Below are 27685 nucleotides of genomic sequence, written 5' to 3' on the forward strand. Positions count from 1 at the left end.
TTCAGTTAATTAATCATTGTGTTTATTTTATCTGTTATTTATTTTGGTAGATAATCCTGATAATTCTTTCAAATGATACGCATTCTGTTTACATGCGTAGGTCGTTGTTGGTATTTACTACTCAAGCAAAATTTCGTAACATCGGAGTGTTTTATCCATTACGTTTTGGCCTAAATGACTTTGTTTACTATTATTACCGATCAGATATTGCGAAATTCTCAAAGAAATTGATTTGGTCAGCCTTAATTACTTTATTTTTGTTTTCGATGGAATTTTCATTAATTGGCCAGAAATGTTAATTACTTTGTTTACCTGTTCAGCATATTGTTGTTGTTTACAATTTATACAAAATGAATCACCGCTGAATGTTTTATCTATTAGATTTGACCCTAATTATTTTGTTTGTTTCGGTAACAGTCATTTATTTACGGAAATACACAATGGTGATTGACTCTACATCTGTTGTTTACTATTATATGAGTACTTAATGGACGTTTTGATTGACATGTTTTTGAAATTGCTTTGAATATTTTGAAATACTTGTAAACATGTTATTGCGTTGTAATTCATGAAAAAGGTATAAATACTCAGAATATTAAGAGAAGAGAGGAGAATAGGGAGAGGAGGACTGAGTTTAGAAAAGAGAGGACTGAGTTAAGAATCAGGAAGTTAGAAATGTTTTACAAAAATGGGATCGGATAATTGGCAGTTCGGATCGGTTCAGATCAGCTCGGTTAAGTTCGATTTTTGGGCTCGGGTTTAAGAGCGGGTTAAAAATAACTGTGGAAGTTTTAGAACTGACTATTATGTTATAGAACTTTTGGACTTAAGAATAAAAATTAATTAAAAGTTTGACGCGGGAAAATACTATTTAAAAAGCTGATGTATTTATACCTTAATTGACTGTTAGTATAGCTGACGTCTGTATAACCTTGTAAATAAAACCGAGTGTGAAAAAAAACTGCTGACTTTCTCAATCTATGCAACCAGTGGTGGTGTTACAGATACGACACTCAATAACAATAACAAATATACAATAGAAATAACATACATATATAATTTAGCAACATTTGACATGCCATATTCATCTTTTTTTTCACATATTTAGTGCATTTGTATTGGCTATAAATGTACATATGCTATTTAATGCCAAATAAAATTTCTGTTCTGTTCTGTTCTGTTTACATGTGAGACGTAATCATGATCAACAGGTAAACAATTTTGGTTTAAACCTGTTAAATATTTGCAAAGAAAACGACGTGAGTATTGTTAATGGCCGCAAGGATGACGGTAGATGTTCTTTTCATTCTATTTTGAGAAATTAACCGATTTCTTGTTTAGTTGATTATGTCATCACGAGCTACGATGGCTATCAAGAGGTAACAGATTTTTGTGTTCTTGATATAACAGAATTCTCCTACTGTATTTGCATTAAATAATTGTATGGATATACCACAAAATGATTCGGTTGAATATGATAAAATAGTTACGACACGACAATCTTAATCTAGAGAAATGTATTCTCAAGTCATCATTTCTAATATTACAAAGATAATCTTCAAATGCAAAATCTTTTTGATGTTTACAATAATAGTCTAATTTTGACATGGTGTCTCTCCATTCTTGAATATACTGGTCACAGATTCTGCGCTGTATAATTGGGAAATAATCTACAGTTCTATCAAAATTAAGTTTTACGTTACCAAAACCTAAGTGATCAATCACAGAATTAATTCTAGTTGCCCCACAACTTGTTTGTACATGCTGGCATAGGTCATTATGCATTTAGTAATAATCTATATATTTAAAAGATATTAACCAATATTTTATTGATCTTTCCCTGCTGATGCCTGATAATAGGAATCTTCCCAATTCACCAAGAACAGCACTGTTTGGCGTTTGCTGTTTCACACCAAGTATATATACGTGACAAATTATGATCATTTATATCAAATTGACCTTGAGATTCATTTGAAAAGCTCGAAAAATGAGAAACAAAGTCCTCGATTTTAAGGTTATTAGCAGTATTATTGGTTTTTTTTCATTTCTTGATATATTTCCAAAATTTACGTGGAGTCTTTTTGCTCATATCTGACAGTTTAATTTTCTCTTTATAATTTATAAAAGACTGACTTAGCCTTACGTTTAACTGCACTGAATACATGTTTTGAATTCAAGCACTGCACTTTATTTTCTTCAGACCTATCTGATATATATTGACGTTTGACTACAAAAAATTACACTTTGCTCGTCTGCATTTTTCATCAAACCAGGGCGACTTTTTCTTTTTGGCTTTCGGACGGATATTAACTGTCCTGGCAAAGCATCTGTAAGAGATATCATGAACCAAATTTGAGAACTCACTCATACACTTGTCAATATCATATTCTCCAGATAACAATCTGCTATTAATTCTATCAAACAATACAGAATTATTATTTACTTGTTCTATAAAAGAATCCTTTTTGGATATATCCCAAAATAGTTTTTATAGAAAGTGGCAGATATAATGACATACAAAAACAAGTTAATTTAATCGGTTCTTTGACCTTTTAGCTAAGGATCTAGGTGTGATGCATCACACATGAACTTACACATTCAAGTAAAACACAAATAATATTAAAATCTCTTGATAGATGGCAGAGTTATTGAGCAGACACGGAACAAACCTTGTTAACCTTCAAACTCTTAGAGTGACGTTCGACCTAAGGGGTCTGTGAGTTGCGTATGATATATCATTTCATTGTATGACAAAATATTAGAAACGCAAATAAATGACGGAAATCGAAGCCCGAGAAGAATATGGTGAGTAAACGGTTTAATATCATTTTTACTAAACATGTGGACGCTTTTAGCTGTAGAAACATTGTGGTGCAGATGATGTCCTGAGTTCAAAAAAACAAAGAAAAATATCAAACAGGGAGTGCCACGCACCAAAAGCGCAGCCTCCTCAAAACGAACCCCGCAGGTCATTTGTGAGGAACAGTTTTGAAGGCTGATTTTGTGTTTCGTCGGTATTTCACTTTATATTATCGATAGCCGGGAGGCTTGAGATATTGGTCGAGTGACTTGAAGCATACAATAATAAATTAAAGTGGATAGATCAAATGCGTTCCATGCACTTTAAATGAGGTAAAACCGAGATATGTGAATGAATGATCAGCGTTACACAAGAAATTTGAGTTTTGAAGTATTAAAACATGAAATCTTGATATCTTGACAAGTTAGGACTATTGCGTATGCGCAATGCTATCTCCGGGTCCCGTAGAGACAGAAAGTATTTTGCACACACAGGTGAGGTACCATCATAAAACTTAACGTAAATACAGTTTTTTTCCCAAAGACATGGAGAACTAACATCCAAATGATCCAAATGAAACAGTAGCGGGATTGCAATGATGAGGATGAAGATTAGGATTGATTGTGACACATAATCCATGACAGATAAAACGTTGCAAAAGTACTAGAATAGAAACAGCCAGATCACGGCTACTATATCCTAGCTCCGCCACCAAGAAGTGGTGATAAAGAAAGAAGCTGGTGCAGCCTATCACTGCTAGGTAAGTAAAATTTACATTTTGTTTTATATTCTTATTGATACGGATTATTTCAAAAGTCGGAGAATGTAGTGCCGAGTAAAAACACTTTTACTACAAGTTGACTATAATTGTCTCAAAACATGTAAGTTGAGGTGTCAAGAGCTTTTCTCCTGACTCGGACGTTTGCTCATGTATTCCAACTTCATTTCGTTGCATAAACACAATATAAGAACATTATCCTACGCACTGATCATTTAAATGTGTATGTTACATATAAATGCAAACATCAGAAATAATGAAATCTCCCTTAAAAGAAATATGCCGATGCTTTATCTGAAAGTTGTAGCGCTATCGCATCAGTGGTGGAGCTATACAATAGTGGTGGTGCATTGGCGTGTAGCTAGTGTTAAGGTATCCGATCCACAATTAGGTAAAATTTTGATGCCAGGTGACCCCAGTTTTTTTTTGTATCATTGGAAAGATTTGTGTCTGCTCAACAAGAATTAGTAAATAAGGTGACCTTAGTAATATGCACGAATCACTATAGTAATGTTTTTTTTTTTATTAAGAAATGATAAATCTTAAACTGTAATAAACTGGATTTCTGTTGGAGTATCATTGAAAACTATAAAGTAAAAATAAAACACTTTCAGATGATACCAAAATCATATGAGCTTACCAGGCATCAATATTTGATATATTTCAATAGCACAGTGACTGTTCTATAGAACTTGCTTATTTGTGGACCGGATACCTTAAATGTCGGACTAGAAATAAGCAGTTTTATCCGTGAGAAATGGTATGCTTTCAGGGATTGTCATTAACCCTTTTATTCTCATGTCTTGAAAGACATTTAGAACTAAGAAAAGTATGTATGCAAACTATTAGTGAACGATTAATTTATGAATAAAAGAAATCTTTAATATATTCAATAATCACTAAGATAAGTTCTGCATACGCTGTTTATCCATTGCTGTTGGGGATTTTGCAAACGGAAAATGTCAGATGGGCCTCTCCTAACAACTGGAAGAAGAACAATATCTTGCCAAGCGTGTTTCTCCAAAAGGAATAGTTCGGAATCCAGTAAACACAGGTACAACATGAAAGTCAAGTTCTACAGCAGCACATCAGGCTCCATAATATATTGTCATGGACCATGGCTGAATTTGTTTATTGGCAATAATTGTCATAAAAAGTGAAATTAACTTCAAACAGTGTACAACTTACTCATTGTCAAATAAAAAAAAACACTTTGACTTTTAGCCTGCTGGCAACAAGTGATTCTTTCTTTGCGACCAGTACAGACCAAGATCAGCCTGCATATCCCTGCAGACTGATCATTGTCTGCACTGTTTGCTATTCAGTCAGTAACTTTCAAGTAAAAACCCATTTGAATGATAAGTGGTACTGCCCAAATTGAAAGATGGACCGGACCATTTTTGAAATTTAACAGGGTATGGGTTAAGACATGAGACAGTTCTAATCATAACAATAAATATGAGGAAATACTTGAAAATGTTAGTGAAATGGGGAAATGCGACATTTGATGCTGCACATGAATACTCTGTCAATAATTAGACAGGTAAGTCGGCTAATTCCTTTTTATAACAAGAGAAATTTTCCCGAAGAATAGAAGATGTTCTTGAAATATTAATGTTGAAATAGATAACCCGATCACACACAAACTCACAGAAATATTTGAAAAAGAGAATGTGAAGAAATGAATTTCTGTCACTCATGAGTTAAGTCGCATTCCGGAAAATTACTCTTGGTATTGTTGCATGAATGCCGTTTGTCGATATAATAAAAGAAGAAACAAATGGCTATTGAAAGACACTATTCTTTTTGAGATGATTTCATATGTACTGTTTAATGTTTCCTGTATAACTTTCTTTGATAAGACCCCAAAGACGTGAAAAATGGTAAAAGTAGCTCGCTTGCTTGACGCTCAGCATTAAAAGGGAAACTGGCTTCTCTTCGCTCATACCCTCATGGCGATGGATTCCTTTAGGAATGACGTGTCGAGAGTTGTAGAACTTGTTTCACAATCGACCTAAAATAAATTAGGTATAAACTATAATTCAATAAAAAGTTTAGACATTGCTTTGGTCTAATATATATCTCTTTCAATTTATTATATACTTGTATTTCTTTTTCTTTATGAAACTTATGAATAATTGCAATCGCTGAAACGTAAAATAATACGGTTACTTTTTGATGGGTTGAGACACGGACTACGTGTTTAAATCTACTCGCTCACGGTGAATTTTTAACACTAGTGTTCATTTCTGCCAAGTTTGGCATATAATGTACTTATGACAGTGGGTAAAAATAAAAGTTAGATACTGGTAAAAATACAAGAAGAATGTAAAAAAAAGTCTGCATTATTTGAAAAGCGTTGCAATGATTTACCTTCTGCACAATATTTTGGGTTAATTATAAAAATGTCTTGTATAAATCCTATACCAATAAGTTTATATCACTAGCCACTTTCAGTGTACTCACTTTTTATGGAGTTTAGAGTAAAATATTTTTCACTTAAATGTGTGGTTTAAACGGCAATATCATAATCAATTAATACATACCTGCACTGAATATAAGACAATAGTCAAGTATGGCATTTCTAAAAAGTTATATTTTTATCTGCACTGTCAAAAGGTTCTGTAAAACATAGTTATTTTCGTCGCTTGGATGTACACATTTCTCTTGCATACATGATGTATGTGTTTCTACCAGGTACGTTGTGACTTCAAACCAAACCCAACAAAACAAACAGAATTCGATGAATTGGTATCCCCCGTCGAAAGGGTTTGTGGTGAGTAATGGCAAAAAAATATTTCCGGCAAAAATTAAAAAATGTTACTTAGAAGTAAATCATTTCATTAGTCAAAATCAATTTAATAGAAAATGAATGTTTTTTGTTGTTTTTTTTTTGGGGGGGGGGGGGGGGGGGGGGGGGGGGGAGGGGGGGGTGACCGGGTGAGGGTACAAAACTTCACATATTGATTATTTGATTATATATTGGTGGAAAATAAAAAATGATGAAAAAAAATGGAGTGGGGGATGCATGATCGGGGTGGTGGGCATGACGGGTTGGAGGAGTGAGGTGGAGGAACGGTACAACTTTGCATGCTGATAAATATTCATGGAAGGTTTGAAAAAAAGGAATGATTTTTTTTGTGCTGGGGGTGGGGGGGGGGGGGGGCAGGGCAAGGTGGTGACCAGGTGTGGGTTCACAACTTCACATGTTTATAATAAATGTTCATGGAAAAGAATGAAAGAAGTTTAATGAAATTCTACCAATTGGTTGGTTTGTTATGTACAAATCTGTGGATTTTTAAACAATTAAAGGGCAATAACTCTAAGAAAAATTGACCAGTCCAAACATGGCCAACATTCCAATACACTGACCAGTAGTTTCGGCAAAAGTAGTCTCCCTTGAATATACACGGATCGCGGACCCGATAACGTTTATCGATAAACAGTTTTACTATAGATTTGTATAGGAAAATATATTTCAAACATTAAAAACTTAATTTTATCGTTATTTAACAAAATTTTATAACCTTGTGAAGTAATCTTCATTTTTTGCCCTTTATTTCAATATATTTTTATCGATGTGATACAAAAACTTATTGCTTCCATTTTTGTTTGAAGTTGATGACTATGGTTTCTATGTATTTCTATATAGAAATTTTGAAAAGGTCGGTTATGTCAGGTTTTAAAAGGCTATAAAAACATTTTATATCAAAATGACATTATTTTATAACCTCGTGAAGTATTCTCCATTGTCTGAACATTGTCTGGGTAATTTTTATTCTAAAATTGAATTATGACAAATTGCTTCCATTTTAATTTGAAAATGAAGTAATCGCAATCTTGAGCACGCTTTTCACAAATATTTACTTGACGGTACGACGGCACAAGGCAATGCTTATCAATGTGTTGCATATCTGTTTGAGCATTTTATTTATTTATTTATTTATATAATATATTAAAAGTAAAACTTTTTTGAACTGGCAAACTTTAAGTCGCATCTTTAATTGGAAATAAATTGGTCTTAAAAAGTCCGCATTAAATTAAAAAGGCAATTAGAATTAATTCTATGTAATTGCTTTACAAGCTGTGTGCCGGTATAATTTTTGACGATATTACAATAAACTGTTCAATAATTGAAACATTTCGCGAAAATTTTGTTATGTATGTGCCTAAAATATTACATACAACCATGGCTTCTTTACGTTCACTGATCACTGCGTGAACGTAAAAGTATAAAGTACAAATTAATGAATGATGGTCATATTAACTGTGGTGATAATTTGATTTATTTACCCGTGCGTGCAATTCAGTAGAAGATGAAAAAAGGTACACTTTACGAAACTTATTATTCAAATTGAAAAAAAAAAGAACAAGTATATATTTATCAAATACAATAATCACTTTCACCGGTATATGACCTGTTTCATTATCATGATATTGGCAGAAATCTTTTATGAAAACAAAGACATTTTTATAACTATATTATTATTCTACATTCCATAAAGGAAAATTAATTCCTACTCTACAAATCTTCATGGTCCACGGGGACCCCTGTTGTGCAAAATTGCCCATCAATTAGCGACTATTACATAATCGCTGATAAGCAGCAGATAAGACGGCGGTTTTAGGTTGGTTTATCGTGTAGGACACCTCTTCACAAATGTTTTATGGTCTTACTGCGAATATTGTGAAGCAGTGAAGTTTTATTGTAATACAATAATTTTTAATAGCAAATAGATACTTTAGGTTAATTGTAAAATGTAAGATAGTATGTGTTTTAGACAATTATAAAATGTGTATTGTTTTTTTTTTTTAACAAATGTATGTATATTATAAATGTACACAAAGATGACTCAAATGAAATGTTGAACTTATATAGTAGTAGATCTAGGCATTTAAAAACACACATGGCACTAGAAATTGCCAAAATTTATATCTTCTGTGTTTAATTCAGTTTAGGTTGTATTGTCCAGCTGTTCGAAACTATTCTGGAACAAACTGCTTAACCGTCACCTAAATTTCTTTTATAATTTTCTACACCCATCTAAAATTTTATGCAAAAAAGTATAATAAGTAAAAAAAGTACATCAATGATCAATTTGCCGATAAATAATTTAATAAATAAATATCTGTTTTATCGTTTAAGCTATAAGAAGATATATATGGCAGAACATCTCTACTTTATGTCTCAGTTGATGATTTTTATTACAGACGTATTTTGGGGGTAATTAGCATAGCCTGGGGTGTTTATCTTGTCTCCATCCGGTGTATTCGCAAAGGTCCATAAAATATCACGCGTAAAACACTTACAGTCAATATGCAGTAATTGTCAAAATCGAAATTTTCAGGGCGATAAATTAAAAAAAAAAAAATAACTCGAGAACATAATTTTACAACATTACGTTTCACAGCAAAAAGGGGAAAGGCTTTCAAAAGGGATTTGAAAGAAAAGGAATCGTTTTGTGTGATGTTTTATGTATATCCTTTACCACTGAAAAGTGGCATTTTTTATTTTTATATTTTCGGTCCATGCATTCAACGAAACTTATAACTTCACTCAGCATATACAGGACAGAAAATCAACATTACATACGCATGATAAACAAGCATTTTTACTGTAAAATCGTACATTTTACTTATTGTTTAATATAATATAATTATTTATAACTCCTGGAACAATGTCGGTATCTAGCAAAGTCCATAAAATCAAAGAGTTATAAAAAATAAATGTTAAAATACAATTAATTACAGTAGCTTAAAGAAGTGTTATATTCTGCTTTAATTTGCATACTTCAATAATTCTGTCTAACCAAGATGCGTTGCTCAAAAATGGAGAGCCGAGTTTACCTATAAATGCCAAACAGCAGATTTATCGATAATTTAGTGTAAAGGGAAACAACTACAACGGCGCACAAGGCAAAAAATCAATACCGACAAGAGTTGCGGTTCTCGTATATTTCACGCTCAAAGTTGGGGATGAAAAGAAATAGACGGGCATCATCGATGTATGTTGGTTCATGTTTATTTCAAGTTTTATGAAATTATACCTTCTAGTTACTGAGAAATGGCTGCGGACGGACGGACGGACGGACGGACGGACGCACGCACGCACGCACGCACGCGCACGGACGGACAACGCCATTTCAATACCCCCACCTGATTTCATCGGCGGGGGATAACAAAATAAAATGTAAGTCTTCCTAACATTATAAACCTTCCCTCTATGATATATTTTTTGGCATTCAACTGTTTACCGATAACTTACCAACTTCTACTAATCTAAATGTAAAAAGATCAAACACATTTCAGTCACATTTTACTGCAAAAAAATACGCAAGATATTTTCGTAAATATATTGACTTTTTATTTTTATCAAAGCACATTCATAGCGTTTAAAAAAATCAGCCTTACGAAACAATAAAGGGTGTGAAAATATGCAGCAAAGCAGAACTGTTTGGATAACTGGAATAGGACTACAAATGAAACAGTTGTAGCGGGTTCCATTAACTTCCACCAAATGCTTTCACAGGAGACGTTGTTTGAAGAATGAACTGATGGACTAAGGATGGTGAGATATCATAATACCTTACCCTGAACGCGTTGTGCTTCTGTGAGGTAGGAAGACAGGTCAATGCATGTCCATGTTACGGTTCGAAAAAGCTATCGTTAAAGGTTTTTTTCGCTTTTAGCTTTGGTGAACTCTTAGTGAAGTCAAGCAAAACCGTTTGAACAAACTTTGGGAAGGTCAATACTAGAATGCTACAGACCCAACTAAATTCCCTTAAGCATTCCAAGAAAAGTTATCATGTAAAGGTGAATTTTTAATTACTATCTCTTGCATACCCTAGAGGGAGCAATCCATTTTAAACATTCGTGGAAGTTATATACTACGATGTGGGGAGATCTTACAATTATTTGATAAAAAGAAGCCATTCAAAGTTTGGCGCCGATCAATAGACCAAGTTTGGTGATGTTTCGCAAGAGGTTGGTTACAGATTTTCACTTTTTTTCTTTTTAAGTGTTGATGGCCCTATAAAGTGTTCAAGTACACCGGACAAGCCTATAAGGACAGCGACCAAGTATAGTAAAGACCAAGTTTGGTCCATTGTCTAGTCCATTAGAAGATGTCGTTTAGTTTTTATATCACATATTAGAGAGGTCGTTTCAAGGATGCTACAGACCAAGTTTTGTAATGATCCATCTAGCGGTTCATCAGAAGAAGAAGAAATGTTTGCGCCGTATGGTTTATTTGGGGTGATCTATGCTTCCGGGAAATCCACTCTTACCTTTTATATTTTTGTTGAAATATCATTATATTTCTGGCTTTGGCAGTCCCTAGATGGGTCAAGTGGAACATCTGCGTAACTTTGAGAGAGGTCTACATCAGGATTCTGTAGACTGACTTTGTATATATTAGCTCCTTCTGAAAATTTGCTCCATGCTAATCAAAGCTATTGTCCAGACAAAATCTGACATAAAAATGACCTTTGAAATAATGACCTTATTAAAAAGTATTACATGCAGTGCAAAGTTACTAGCCAGACAAAATTCAAACGTACGGACAGGCAAATCAACGCAAATACAATGAACTTTCATTTTGATGACAGTATGTCGAGCTCACCGCAGCGGACTCTACAAAAGTATAGTTATGGGACATATTAACGAAAACTTGCTGAACGAGCATTTAATAAAGCTGGATTATTGCTTTCAGAAATATTCAAGGAATACAATAATTTAATCACACTGGGCAAATTCTGGAAAAACCTTGCAATCCGGTAAGGTATCCGGTCCACAAATAAGCAAGTTCTATAGAACATCGATATAAAAATGTATTAAATATTGATGCCTGGTAAGCTCATATGATTGAATCTGGTATTGTTTGAAAGTGTGGTGTCTACTGAATAAGAAAATATAAATCTCATGGCAAAGTATGTTACAGAATTTTTACTGTTTTACTTTACAATGTATAGTTTTAATGATACTTTAACACAAATCCAGTTATAACAGTGTAAGATTTATCATTTGAGCCGCACCATGAGAAAACCAACATAGTGCATTTGCGACCATCATGGATCCAGACCAGCCTGCGCATCCGCGCAGACTGGTCAGGATCCATGCTGTTCGCTTTCAAAGCCTATTGCAATTAGAGAAATCATTAGCGAACAGCATGGATTCTGACCAGACTACGGATTTTTTTGATTTTCAATTTTTTTATTAACGACATTGTCCGTTTCATATTGAATCCAGTGATGTACATCCATTTTTAACACATTTAAAGACACATTAAAAGACATTGCATCTTATGTAGATAATAATTTATATGAACAATACTTGTTCTGAAGGTTGCATTTGGCATTCAATATATTCTGAGAAAATTACTATATATATTAAACAAGAAATTGTTGAAGCATGGACACCAGACGAAATTGACGACAGACAAAACATGATCACAAAATCTCACATTGTCACTATGTGAAAATTGAAATAAAACAAATTATCTATTAAAAGAAATTGAAATGAAAGCACCATGAAAGTTTGTATATAATATTTTTGATGATGTTTTTCAATTTGTGTTGATAGGAACACTATGGTGGAATGTCGGCAGATTCAGCCCATGTCCGGCAGCCCATATTAAACCCGGATTCGTGGTGTAGGGGATACAGTCCTGGACTTGTAAATTCTGAAACCTCTGTCGGAAACAGGGTTGTAGGTTCCAGTCCTACCAACTAGGATTCTTTATGTGAGAAAGCAGGCACTTGCTTACGGACTTTAGGGTCCAGTACTGGTCTTTCCTAGGAGTGATGGTTAGGTGAACTGACTGCTTGATATAACTGAAATAATGTTGAAAACGGGCGTAAAATCAAACACTGAAACTGACCCATATTAAACAAGTACTTCTTTTACATAATTATTCTCAATGCAATAAAAAAGATATCAACTTGAATTTTTTAGTAACCTTTTTATTATTTCAATAGTACATAAAAGTATTAAAATATGATCCATTGTGAAAAATCTTCCACAAAGTCAAAACTATCAGTATTTGACAGTCCCAGTTTTACGTCTGACAAACAACACTTTTCCAAATTGTTTTCGTTGAAAATGTTTTTAAAAACGTCTAAAACGTATCTTTTACACCATATGTGCCAACAATTGTCCAGGGAACAATCACTTTGTGTCCAAATTGGATCTGGAAACTAAAATTTGACAACATTTCCTAGTTTCGTTTTGGCACGATTCATCAATGTATAATGTACGCTTATTACACTGTATAGAATAAACAGAACACCAAACGCCGACCGTCCTTGACGATTTATTCTTACTCACTTATTTTCGTTCGTCCTTATCTTTTTGTTGAATTTTCTCTTTTCGCGAATTTCATCAATTTTTCTTTGATAAAATTTTTTAATGCGGCGGGTCTAAATCGTATGCGGCGGGGCCTGAGAAAGAAAATAAACATTTTCTTTTTGGCATTAATTGGGTATGGTGCGTAATGATACTAAAACTATGTCATCCCTCCCCATACCAGATTTTATTCATAATAAATTATTAATTTTCACACCGGATCATTTTATAGCCTTTGTCAATCTCGGTATCTGTGAACTGTAAGATCACGGCGTCTGTTATTATAGATTTTAATGCGTGTACATTATTTCAGGTTGACACACGATGGAAATATGCTTATGGGGTATTCAGCAGATACTGACAGACAGCCTTTTTTATCATTCAGAAGTTCGTCAAAAGTCAGAGATGAACTACCGGGGAACCATGGTATGCGAGAATGGCAGACTGATATTCGTATCTCAACAGATTAAATTACACTTATGGAGATCATGAAACTGAATATTTCCATGGGTTTTATCGTTCATAACTCTACTCTTCATAGCAGACGGCAAATAGAGAAGTCTATAGATCTTATAAAGACATTTTTGCATGTCTGTGAATATCGAAAATCTGAAAGAAGTGATGCTAAATTAATTTGATGCGTGAACGGCGCAGGATTTAATGTGTGAAATGTTGTGTATTACTATTAATTAGAAACAAACATCAAGAAATGCATGACGTAGTATATTACTGATCATTTTCTGCTGATTTCATTTAGGCTAAAAATGAAAATAATATATTATCGTATGAAAAGCTGTATAAACTGAACAATCCGAGCTGAAACAATGCAGAAAGTTTTACAGTTTGATATTATATCAAACAGGAAGGAATGCTTTGTGTATGAGAGCCATCGTCAAACAACTTTAACGCTTAAAAGAATTTTGAAAATCGGACGATAGGATATTGGTCACACGGCAGTGTAAAATCTAAAACCAAAATAGCCAGCCACGGTGGCAGCAATTAAAAGGGTGTATAACCTCAATCACTGATGAAATATTTATTTACCAGCCTTTAACCTAGATTAATTTCTAAAGCCCATTGAGTTTATGACACAAAGAATGCGAATTTCCTTCGTTCTAACTGGGAAAAAATGAGAAAATATTTTTGGACTATTATGATTATTTTCCATTTAAACCAACCAAACATGTATGAGTTGATAGAATAATCTATCCTTTTTTCTTGAAAACCTATTTTACTGTTTTCAAATTTTTTATAGAGGGATGGATTAATCTCTGCTGTAGCATAGAAATCATGTAAGGTACGCGCAACGTTAGAAAGGGTGGTTTGATTTAACATTTGAGATTGTCAGCAAATGTTGTTTGTTTGTTTTTCTCACTACATGAAATATGGATAGAATAACCAATATTACCATTGTATGCAGAAAATTTGGAAAACGTGTTGGAATAAAAGATGGATTAATCCGTGTCTTTGATTTTACGACCGAGACTGTTTTAGAATTGCTTCCACTAAATGTAAAATGAAGCCACCTTTTATACAATATGTGCATCGCATGTAGAAGTTTTTGAAATGTACAAGAAGAAATGGTGGATTAATCCATGTCCAAGAACTGGTTTTCACTACATGAAATATTTCGAATTACTTTATCTTTTATCAAGTTTTGAAAACTTGAACACCAAAAACGCATGGACTAATCCATGTTTTGCATATATATTTTAGACGGTCTTACACTTTGTTTTTATTATATAATCACAATAGGGGTAGATTAATCCATCTTTTTATCAATAGGTGCATCGCACGTAGAAGTTTTTGAAATGTGCAAGAAGAAACGATGGATTAATCCATGTCCGCGAACTGGTTTTCACTACATGAAATAGTTACGGATTACTTTATCTTTTATCAAGTTTTGTAACTTGCACACCAAAATGCATAGATTAATCCATGTTTTGCATATATATTTTAGATGGCCTTACAATTTGTTTTCATTATGTATAATAGGGGTGGATTAATCCATCTTTTTATCAATATGTGCATCGCATGTAGAAGTTTGTGAAATGTGCAAGAAGAAATGATGGATTAATCCATGTCCGCGAACTGGTTTTCACTACATGAAATTGTTACGGATTATTTTATCTTTTATCAAGTTTTGTAAACTTGCACACCAAAATACATGGATTAATCCATGTTTTGCATATATATTTAAGACGGTCTTACAATTTGTTTTCATTATACATAATAGGGGTGGATTAATTCATCTTTTTATCTATATGTGCATCGCATGTAGAAGTTTGTGAAATGTGCAAGAAGAAATGATGGATTAATCCATGTCCGCGAACTGGTTTTCACTACATGAAATTGTTACGGATTACTTTATCTTTTATCAAGTTTTGTAAACTTGCACACCAAAATGCATGGATTAATCCATGTTTTGCATATATATTTTAGATGGCCTTACAGTTTGTTTTCATTATGTATAATAGGGGTGGATTAATCCATCTTTTTATCAATATGTGCATCGCATGTAGAAGTTTGTGAAATGTGCAAGAAGAAATGATGGATTAATCCATGTCCGCGAACTGGTTTTCACTACATGAAATTGTTACGGATTATTTTATCTTTTATCAAGTTTTGTAAACTTGCACGCCAAATACATGGATTAATCCATGTTTTGCATATATATTTAAGACGGTCTTAAAATTTGTTTTCATTATACATAATAGGGGTGGATTAATTCTTTCTTTTATCTATATGCGCATCGCATGTAGAAGTTTGTGAAATGTGCAAGAAGAAATGATGGATTAATCCATGTCCGCGAACTGGTTTTCACTACATGAAATTGTTACGGATTACTTTATCTTTTATCAAGTTTTGTAAACTTGCACACCAAAATGCATGGATTAATCCATGTTTTGCATATATATTTCAGATGGCCTTACAGTTTGTTTTCATTATGTATAATAGGGGTGGATTAATCCATCTTTTTATCAATATGTGCATCGCATGTAGAAGTTTGTGAAATGTGCAAGAAGAAATGATGGATTAATCCATGTCCGCGAACTGGTTTTCACTACATGAAATTGTTACGGATTATTTTATCTTTTATCAAGTTTTGTAAACTTGCACACCAAAATACATGGATTAATCCATGTTTTGCATATATATTTAAGACGGTCTTACAATTTGTTTTCATTATACATAATAGGGGTGGATTAATTCATCTTTTTATCAATATGTGCATCGCATGTAGAAGTTTGTGAAATGTGCAAGAAGAAATGATGGATTAATCCATGTCCGCGAACTGGTTTTCACTACATGAAATTGTTACGGATTATTTTATCTTTTATCAAGTTTTGTAAACTTGCACACCAAAATACGTGGATTAATCCATGTTTTGCATATATATTTTAGATGGTCTTACATTTTGTTTTCATTATATATAATAGGGGTGGATTAATTCATCTTTTTATCAATATGTGCATCGCATGTAGAAGTTTGTGAAATGTGCAAGAAGAAATGATGGATTAATCCATGTCCGCGAACTGGTTTTCACTACATGAAATTGTTACGGATTACTTTATCTTTTATCAAGTTTTGTAAACTTGCACACCAAAATACATGGATTAATCCATGTTTTGCATATATATTTTAGACGGTCTTACAATTTGTTTTCATTATATATAATAGGGGTGGATTAATTCATCTTTTTATCAATATGTGCATCGCATGTAGAAGTTTGTGAAATGTGCAAGAAGAAATGATGGATTAATCCATGTCCGCGAACTGGTTTTCACTACATGAAATTGTTACGGATTACTTTATCTTTTATCAAGTTTTGTAAACTTGCACACCAAAATACATGGATTAATCCATGTTTTGCATATATATTTTAGACGGTCTTACAATTTGTTTTTATTATATATAATAGGGATGGATTAATCCATCTTTTTATCAATACTTGCATCGCGTGTAGAAGTTTTGGAAAAGTGCATGAAGAAAAGATGGATTAATCCATGCCGAAGAACAGGTTTTCATTACATGAAAGAAAAAATAATTTATCAAGTTTTGAAAACATGCACTAAGAATGCATGGATTAATCCATGTCTTTGATTATATAATTTAGACGGTCTTACAATGTTTTCTCATTGCATATGATAGGGATGGATTAATCCATCTTTTTCATCAATATCTGCATCGTATGTAGAAGTTTTAGAAAAGTGTAACAGGTTTTCACTACTTGAAGAAAATAATTTATCTTTATCAAGGAAGAAAGGATGGATTAATCCATGCTTTTGACTCTACATATGTTTTATAATGAACATAAAGTGAAAAAAATTTCTTCAAAGTATGGAATTCATTTGGACTGAATAATGGATTAATCCATTCATTATCAGTAATGATTTCTGAATTCGCAGATGAAATAAACCATGATAAAATGGAAATTATAGCTTCTTTTATTCGGGGTTTTGCCAATGCATGGATTAATCCATGTCACAAATTCCGCGATTTTTTGCAAAGTTGACAATTTCCAAAATAGTCCTCCGATATTTGGTCAAAATAAAGACACTCTAAACGGCGTATACTACCCCCAAACAGGGATTTTTTTGTCAAATCCCTTTTTATAAAATCATCAGTTTTGCATTATTTCAGTTAAATATAATGAGTAAACACATATTGTCAAAAGTAGGAAATATAACATATTCACCTCCTTGATTTGAAAAAAAAACGGACAGGCTTCATATGTCAGCAAATGTACAATTATTATCTTTTCAAAGCAATTTTAGTATTTGAGAAGAATGTTTTATAAGCGTTGGTCAGTTTCGGCACTTCACAAAGTTTATTTTTGAACTACAGTTAAACATTGACTTTTGAACCTGGCATTTAGATGAGTTTTAGAGGCCACACTTACAACAAACGAGCACGTTGATACAACAAATACGCTTGAATGTCGCTAAAATGCGAGAACGACAAAAAAGGTGTGCTGATACGACAAAAGCGTATTTGTCGTTCTGATGCGCTAATTCGTTAGAGAGTTGACGCTCTCCAAAAGCGCCAGCACGCGGCATTTTTGAGGAGCGCCTGCAAGCGGCGTTCTTGAAGAGCGCCAGCACGCGGCATTCTTGAAGAGCGCCAGCACGCGGCATTCTTGTAGAACGCCAGCACGCGAGAACAAAATGGCAACTATCAGCAAACATAAATATAAACAGTACACTACATCAATGTCGTGGCGAACGATCTGAAGAGATTGAAATATAAGACGAAATTTACAGACTTTTTCTCTGGAATTGTTTTAGCCAAATTTGTGACAGGAAAAAAAAACGTCTTTAGTGAAGGGGGTTAAGTACTGGCTGGCATGTTCCACTGGTTTGGTGCCATGATGTAATCTTGATTTCAATCAGTCCAATTAGAAACCGTTTAATTTTGTAAGAACAGAACAGTAAAAGTTTAGACTTGACAAAAGTGACTTGATATAAGTGGGAGGCATAAACTTAAACATGAACTGGATGGCAATTTACTTTTTTCATTTGTTTTACGCTTTACGCAATTTTCCAAAAGCATGTAGTTCTTGCGGTGAAAATGTTATATAATATACACAGTATGGCTAAAATTTCAAATTAATATATAACTAAAACTATCAATTTTAAAACCGTTGTTGAACTTCAGGCAATTTTGAATCTCATCTACGGAAACAAGCATATTACACATGCAAATATAACATTTTTTAAACACATGCTTATTAAACAATGCTTTACTGGCTGAAATGATTAGTATTGTATTATTAAAGGACAATTAAAGCCTGACAATATTTAATATGAAAGCCATTATCAAGCCTTTTATAACGCTGAAAGAATTTTTAAAATCGGACCACTGTTTAAAAAGATATGGCAGTTTGAAATATAAGAAAATTGTTGATTATGGAAACAGAGATTTTGTGTGTTTATGACGTCATTTACACACTGCTGAATTCGTTCTTTAGCAAATAACCTTGTAAATAGATTAATTTTACATGTTTCTTGAATGTAATATGTAAAACATGCTGATTTCTCTCATTATAGCCGGAAAAAATAGAGAATTATTTTACAGAAATAAGTAAAAACAGAAGCAGTGCAAATATGTGTCTAGAACTTAAATAAATCTGCCATTTTGTTTCTTGTTGCCATGGAAACATAGGCCGCCATTTTGATCAAGTATTTATATGCTCATAACTTTTCTATTTCTAAGTCGATTTTAAAAATTCTTTCAAATCTTTAAGGTTTAGAAATACGCTTTGTGAAACGAAAATCAAACAACACCAAATCATAGAAAAAAGAGTTGTTTAACACGAAATTGAACAGCATGTAAAACATGTATATTACTTTACGAAACAAGTGTCAGTATACTGATATAAACATTGAATTCCGGAAAAGACTGCCTAAAGGGACACCACTTCCGGACAGTCAAACGCCTTTAAAAACTCGCCATTTGCAAAGAACTGTTACACAGTCATGTTCTTTTGATGCATTTTCAATAGCGTGCTAGTGGTGAAATTTCACATAACAAGGTGGAACACTGTTTTCAGCAATTGTTTATATTTATGTCTTTACAAATGACATTCATTTTCAAAGGCAGACAACTTTTTCTTGACGAATACTTAAAATATTCGAAAAAAGTTTTCTCCCTTCGAAAATAAATGCTATTTGTACTTCAAATATTCGGAAAAAGTTGCCTCCCTTTGAAAATGAATACCATTTGTAAAGAAATAAAAAGATAAACAATTGCTGAAAACTGTGTTCCACCTTGTTATGCGAAATTTCACCATTCGCACGCTATTGCAAATGCATCAAAACGAACATGTGTAACAGATCTTTGAAAATGGTGAGTTTTTAAAGGCGTTTGACTGTTCGGAAGTGGGGCCACTTCAGGCAGTCCTTTTCCAGAATTCAATGTTTATATCAGTATACTGACACTTGTTTCGTAAAGTAATATACATGTTTTACATGCTGTTCAATTTTCATGTCAAACAACTCTTTCTTTCTATGATTTGGTGTTGTTTGATTTTTGTTTCTCAAGATGTAATTCTAAACCTTAAATGATTATAGAAATCCTAAAACATCAAAACAATACTGCCTTTCCCTTTAAAACCATATTCAATCTAACACATATTTTAGATTATGCCTTTCGGTTTCAGGAGATTTATATACTTTTTTTTACTTTTTGTATAAATACAGATGCGCAAAGTGCATTGCCAGTATCTTCACACAAAGCCATGGCAATGCTTATCGTGAATATACTTTTGTTGTGCGCCATTCAGTGGACTCAAGGTAAGTCTTCTACTTCGCGTTCTTCTTAGAGTACTTATGTACGGAAAAAAATAATAAAGTTTGTTAGTTTCATTAAGTATAAATATGTTATAGCTTTTGATCAAGCTGTTGTGATATTAACTTCAGTTTTTCTTTTTTTTATAATAAAAAGAAGAAGTAGCTTCTATTTGAAAATGTTGTTTGTTCTTTCTTTTTTTTTCTTTTTTTTTTTTTGAGAAATATTGACCAATGCCATTTTCATATTATAAGTATCTTCAACTGGTTGAAGGTGAGGATGGAAATATTTGGCTCGAGTGTAACTGTTTAGACGGTAACGAGGGTCTGGCGTGTTACCGCAAAACATACCCGAGAGCCAGATATTTCTATCCGCACCTTCAACTAGTGATAGATTCTTTTTCTTGCATGCCGTACTCTTTAATAACTAGAAGAAATGAAGTAAAACGAATGCTTTTCTTTTGAGCACTATTTTATTATAGTGGCGTATGAGTCATCTTACACCCCGGGGGTGTAATACGAGTTTTCCTAGCATCAGCAAAAGCGCGGGAAAATCCTGTCTAGCATGCAAGAATAATTTTACATCACTTTTTAATCTGCATGAAACATTGCTTGGTTCGATAGAAAATGAACACCAAGTTAGTTAAACTTACTTTAAAAACATTGACGTTAATTGTGATATACGTTTTTTTTTCGAAGTCATTTTCGCCATTATGTGTAAAATAAAAACTCCGTTTTCATTTAGAAGGAATTCTTTGTCATATATTACATTCTGCCGCGAAAGGCAGAGGCAGTGTTGTTCGTATGTTAATTCCCTCTGGTAGGATTTCTTAAGTCATTTAAAGAAGTGAAAGAATTTTCAAAATCTTCTAAAAAATGACAAGGCCGTGAGCATTTTAATATTTGATCGAAATGGTAACCATTTTTGTATAATCAACTCATTTTGCAGTTTTCATACAAATCAAACGAAGTTTAATATATGAAGAAGATATGCACATTCTGTCAGGATTATTTTCCATGATTTATGTTTCATTTTTGCAGGAATCAATATAGCATCTGTATATTGTACAATCATATTCTACAATTTCCATCTAACTGAAATGCAACTTAGTATACATTATCGGCAGTCCGTGAATATTCGAATACGTACAGTCGAGCCATTCATATCCGATTAGTTTCAAATACGTACTCAGCATCTCGAACAGTTTACATACAAGTACAATGAAACTTAGTGTAAATCATTAACATGAACTATGACCTTCAAGTCAGATAGTTTTGGAGCTGGCCTATTTTAAAGTTTATAATTAATTACAGCAAGCATTTTCAGGAGTCATGTGTCATTGTTACAGCTTTCAAGAATTAAATTAACCTATACCACAGACCATTTGAAAAATCTGAAAATTTCCCATCTCGTAAATTGTAAGAAAGGCAGAATCGGCTTTTAAAGACAACGGAAGTAGCCTGTCACGTGACAGATGTGAGGCCACTAAGACTTACATAAACGTTTGTTAAATGAAATTCTCATAGTTGTTCTTTTTTCCAGATATGTATATATAGATTAGTATCTGAATAGTTTACAAAGTCATGAAGACAGAAAAGAAATTATCTTCGTTGCGAGACAATATCCAATTGAATTTTTGTTGTCATTTTCAGCCGACAAAGAGCTTGTAACTTTGGAGGACCTCAACGACAACTATGACCGTCGAAGTTTTCGAATCCGGCTGCCAGATTACTTGCGTATAACCATTTTACGAGAGAACGCTGACAATGTCGAACTATATCTTCATGAAAACAAACGTCTCAACGCTAATGCACCAGTTTACGATGCAGGAGAGGAGAACGGAGTACCAACGGCTAAAGAATTTACTAAAGTCCTACCATTCATTGTGAGTAAATTATTCATTATTCAAGATATTTCAAGCAATTTAAATCTCATTTTGGGGTTTTCATGGGGTTGGACGTTAAGATTTATCTACAGAATGAGATAAATATAGTGCTCGAAGGCCTTAAACCTGGTATTTTTGGACAATATGGAATTGAAAGATCAGACAAATAGAATGGTACATTTCCAACAAATTAGTTAAGCATAATATATATGGAGAATTCATCGAGATGTTACTGATACAGACTTTACGCACCATGTTGCGACCGGCTAGTGTATTTTCAAAACTTTATCTTACTTATTTATCTTCACCTGTTTATTTTGTTTCATAATTTAGTACAAGCTATTCAGATCTAACGGAACACAATTCATAAACTGTAAGAAATCTAAAAATGGTAGAGTTAAAAGCTGATGACCTGGATGAACATGTTTATTGTTTTATTTCTCTACCGTCTGCTGCATGAATTGACAGAAACCAAATCTGATAATCCTATTTAACGACCATTTAATGAAAACAATTGTCAGAAAAGACAGTCACTCAATGAGTTCGAGATATTACTAAGAAAGAAATAGAAACGCTGACTGGCTTAACACTAAATCCGCAGAGTAGCAGCTGGCTAAATGAGAACAAACTTAAAGTGAAAACTTCAAAAACTGAGTTTACTACTTTTGGCAGTAGAACCCTCTTGATCAAATGGTGTACGAAGGAGATTAATTTTGCTGATGATAAGATCAAATCGAAAGTATTACTAAATACTTTGACGTTTTATTTTATGTAACGCTGACATTCAAAAAGCAGTTAAAACAAAACATAAGTCACTCGTAATTTCGCGTTTGGACTATTGAAATGTATAGCAGAGAGTGACTTGGGTAATTGAAAAACTTGTTTTAGACTGTTGGAAATTTGGAAGTTCTTAGCAAGCTCTTTACGACTTGCACTGGTTAACTACCAAATCTATGATCAGATTAAAATACTAGTAACTCTCTATTAGCATGCACACTGGAGCTATGATGCATATTTTATAATACCAATTTTATGGTACCAATATTACATTTCAGGATACTTATTTATATTTTCTTCAGTTTCTATTAAAATATATATATGATCATCCTCGAACAAATATTTTCTTCTTGACATTTCCTGTGAAACAACTTCTGTATAAATGAAGAAAATTCGTAGGTTAATTTTACATCAGCTTGAAGTTATCGCCAGAGAGCATAATTCAACTTAAACTTGTATGATCTCTTTAGTAGAGCAAAACATTGAACACAATTCTTTTGTTCGGTTTCTTATGAATTCACTATATATCTATCTGTACTTTCTACAAAAACATACTTGAAACCGAAATATTAATAGCTTTTCAATTTGGTAAACAAATATATCGGTAGCTGGTAACATTTGTTTCATAATTTTACTTTTATCATTTATGGTAACTTAGACCTTGTTCACATTCTGCGTTTGGTCTTTTGATAAACAAAACTCAGTTAATAACAGTGACATTTCGGACTTTGAAAGAAATTGAAACTAATGACCTGAGAGGAATTTCAAATGACTGTGAAGACGTACTTGTATTTATAAACATTAATCAATAAAAACTCATTTTTTCCCACTTGAACATCCATATGTGTCCCTCCATGTCCTTCTGATTACTTAGTCGTTATCACTTTGTTGTTTTCAACAACCGGAAACAGCTGAAATGTGTAATCAGACGGAAATTGTAGAATATCATTATGGAATCAATATAGTATTGACAGTATTTAAGTTAGAAAAGCTAAAGTAACACTGTCGTTCGTAAAGTCGTATTCTTCACAAATAATAAAAACACTTCCACAATTTATATCATCAAGGATGCAGGATGGCTGATAGCAAACATTATCTTTTTTTCACACCATCATGGATAAACTTTGACTCCGCCTGGAAATCGGACATTTAGTAAAAGGTTCTAAATTAAACTGAATGCAAAATATAGTAAGAGCGAACACCCAACCACCCTGTACATTTAATGAATTAACTTTTTCTTCTTTTGTAAATACAACAGGTCATTCTTTATTCGTTATTCCAGGAAACCGCGTTTTACCATGACATGGCTTCCAGAGCAGCATTGAAAATTTCTTGCTCGAACCTACCTTATAGTGAATGCCAGTGGGTTCTGGTAAGATTTTAATTTACTGAGTGTACTACACAAGTAAATACCCTGATGAATTTTCAAGTAGTCCCTTGCAGTACGGTTTGGAGAAACAGCAACTGAAATAATTAGTATCAAATCCTGAGCCCATGTATATAATTATTTAAGCCAGACACTCTTAAGAACGCTTAAAATACTCAATTTACTGTAACTGTATTTTCAGTGAATTTATACAAGTGATTCTTCCCTCATAGCACATGAAAGCACAGTTATGCGCAGTTTCGTAATATCTGTCCAGAATAATAAGTCATATAAAAGAATATTAAGTGAGCCGCGCCATGAGAAAACCGACTTAGTGGTTTTGCGACCAACATTGATCCAGACCAGCCTGCGCATCCGCATATTGCAATTTTAGAAACCGTTAGCGAACAGCATGGATCCTGACCAAACTGCGCGGATGCGCAGGCTGGTCTGGATCCATGCTGGTCGCAAAGCCACTATATTGGTTTATCTCATGGCGCGGCTTAAGTATTTTAAAACTGAGCGTTTCTAGAATACCTGTGATCATTTTATACAACATGATACGGCTGAACTACACTAAGTCAAATGCAATAAAAATGTCATGAATTTGATTTTGAAAACTACGAGGACTTTTAAACTTAGACACTCTTATATCTAAATTATACTTTAGGAAGGAATTCTGGACATAGACGGGGTCGGCTATCAGATCGCACCCGTTTTGCCTTCAAACTCAAGACGAGGTATAGCTAGCGGGGACAAAGTGAAGCATTTCCTAGAAAAAGTTGCTCCGGGTGAAGTCACACAGACAAACATCACAGGTATACTTTTTTAACGCAGATTTAACAAGAAATGTCTTTTAAAAGACAAACGGCGCAGAGGTAATAATGTTTGGCGCATGAAAATTTCAGAATTAAACAGGATGTACAGACAAAAAAATTGGATATGCATATACGAACACATTTATTCGTTTGCAAATATTTCAACTAAGCAGCAAATTTAAATGATCAAGAGGTATCCTTTCAGTGATAGAAGGTCGAAATGATTTGACGTCCTGGGCTGATTCTGAAATAATTTCGTGTTGGGTCAGAATCCCCCATAAGTAACCCACCAGCACAATATGTCGACCAGCGTACAATTAGTTGGACTGGAAAAGGCTAAAGCAGTTGACATGAAAATAAAACCCTAGCTTTTAAATCACTAGTAGTGACTCCCATAATTCTAATTACTTGATTAAGTTCTCAGCTTTTTTTCCCTTAAAACTTAAAGCAAAAAATTAAACATTTGCCGATTGGGATACCTTCAATAAATGTTGAAATCTTTTTTATTTGGGTAAAGTAATAGGTAAATACTTACATAATATATGATGGAATAGTGATTTTTAAATTTAATTTGCACATTGTTGTTGTTCGCATAGTCATTATTTTCATGAAATTTAAAAATTTTCGGTTCAGCTGACCTACTGGCCTCCATTGGTATTGTTTTTGTCTGCACTTGCCAGAGCGAGGCTCCAGTGGGGAAAGACCCAGGTGTCAATTATGTAGGGAATAACTCAGTTTCGTGAAATTGAATTGTTACATTTTCTGCTTTATTTTCACGAAGAACATGAATTTGCCGTGTGTGCGAAACCGCGTACAGTCCGAAACCGGGTACACTGACTCCACAGCTACAACCAGTCACAACTCATTCACCCATAAGCGAGGTACACAACGGGGGAAGAAGTTTACTTTCGATTTCTCTAGCGGTGATAAATGACTAAAACCCAGATAGCAGACATGCGTTGGCCCAACGTTGGGCCAACGGCAGACTCTTCGTTGGCCCAACGAAGATTTCCAACGTTGGCCCAACGCCATTTTGCTAATTGGCGCAACGTTGGCCCAACGGTTGGTACACCGTTGGCCCAACGGCTGGAATCCTACACTTATCGTTGGCCCTCCATTGGGCCAACAACTGGTATTCTGCACTTATCGTTGGCCCTCCATTGGGCCAACAGCATTTTTTCGTCTATCATGGTTGGTCCAGCGTTGGGCCAACGCTATCCCAACGATTACGAAACTAAAAAAAAAGACTAAAACTAGCATTATTTAGAACATATTTTATTTTATAGTTGAGATTTTGTTAAAGTTTAACAAAAAGATATCTAACATTTATTTAAAGTTTGTTTGCAATTTTCCTGAAGAAATATAACAGAACATTTCATCACTACAACATGTCAAATATTGATTCCAGCCTTTTATAAATCTAAATATTTTTCTTTTTTCAGTCACTGATTAAATCCTACTAAAGTGAATTACTGTCTGTATATTAACTCATTATATATCCAAGTTTTGTTTGATTGTTTTCTTTTTCTCACTGAAGTTGCTGCTTTCATTTTTTCTTCTTGTTTTTTCTTGTGCACCACAGTGCTAGGCACTCCATTATTACTCTCTTGAACAGCACCCTGTAAAAAACAAAAATCATAATGTTGATTAAACCATCTACGTCAAATTGATAAAAATAACTAAAGAAATGCACATAAACCTCTGGACATAAACTTGCGTAAAATGTATGAAATTTATTTTTGTCTGTATTTAACCGAGAAAAATATGTCAGAATTAACGAGAATATGAGTTATTTTATTTAAAGAATTTAATACTCAACACAAGTGCCATCCGCCAGCTTTAGATAAAAGTATTTAACATATGTTCAAGTCACATGGACATTACTTGCATACAGGATAAAATAAAAAAAAATTCTATGTAAGATTCCACAACTTTATCAAAAAATATTCAAAAACTTCTACTTACAGTTTATAGCTGGTAGACCGGGTTTTTGTTAACTCTAGATCTATCACATGTATAATAGTTTCCTTTACTTCACATATATGCAGCTAGAAATCTGGCCTAGAGAGTAAAATTAACCACATTTTCTGGGATTTCTTGCATAACCCGGGTTAACGAGAGTTCATGTTCTGGAATACTCAACAGATTTATTGTAAACATTTTATGACTGTATAAAATTAGATATTTGTTATAGAGTTAGTAGTGGGTTCTTTTTCAATATTTTTTCACATTTTTTTTTCAAGGTAGTAGATTTGAAATAGTTCAAAATGTCATTACGGCTGCAGATAAGTTTAATTAGCCCAAATTTAACTGATTATGAATTGGTGCAGAAAAGTATTTAATTATTAATTAAATATTGCATGTTACACATACACAACGTGTATACCTATATAATTATTATATCATTACATGTACTTCTAATGGGTCAACGTTGGGCCAACGTTGGGCCGACGATGTTTTCTCTGTATAAGTCTTTCTCTGAAAATCAATATTGGGCCAATGCAGAGATATCTGTGACTGAAATTCAAAGTTGGTTCAACGTTGGCCCAACGGCTGTATTTACAATACTTATTAATCATTGTTGGGCCAACATTGGCCCAACAACGATTATCCTTTGACGGTTTTCCGT

General features: G+C 33.5%; 1 protein-coding gene across 1 annotated transcript in view; it reads left to right on the forward strand.

Annotated features, from left to right (window-relative positions):
• Positions 1 to 20101: 20101 nt before the first annotated feature.
• Positions 20102 to 27685, forward strand: part of LOC123536046 (A disintegrin and metalloproteinase with thrombospondin motifs 16-like) — a 36829-nt gene continuing 29245 nt past the window's right edge. The window contains exons 1-4 of the mRNA XM_045318829.2: positions 20102 to 20215; positions 21863 to 22095; positions 24155 to 24244; positions 24909 to 25056. Of these exons, the coding sequence (XP_045174764.1) occupies positions 20161 to 20215; positions 21863 to 22095; positions 24155 to 24244; positions 24909 to 25056 (526 nt within the window). The 5' untranslated portion in view covers positions 20102 to 20160. The remainder of the gene's footprint in view (positions 20216 to 21862; positions 22096 to 24154; positions 24245 to 24908; positions 25057 to 27685) is intronic.

This window comes from Mercenaria mercenaria, chromosome 17 (assembly GCF_021730395.1).
Source record: "Mercenaria mercenaria strain notata chromosome 17, MADL_Memer_1, whole genome shotgun sequence".
Classification (NCBI taxonomy): domain Eukaryota; kingdom Metazoa; phylum Mollusca; class Bivalvia; order Venerida; family Veneridae; genus Mercenaria; species Mercenaria mercenaria.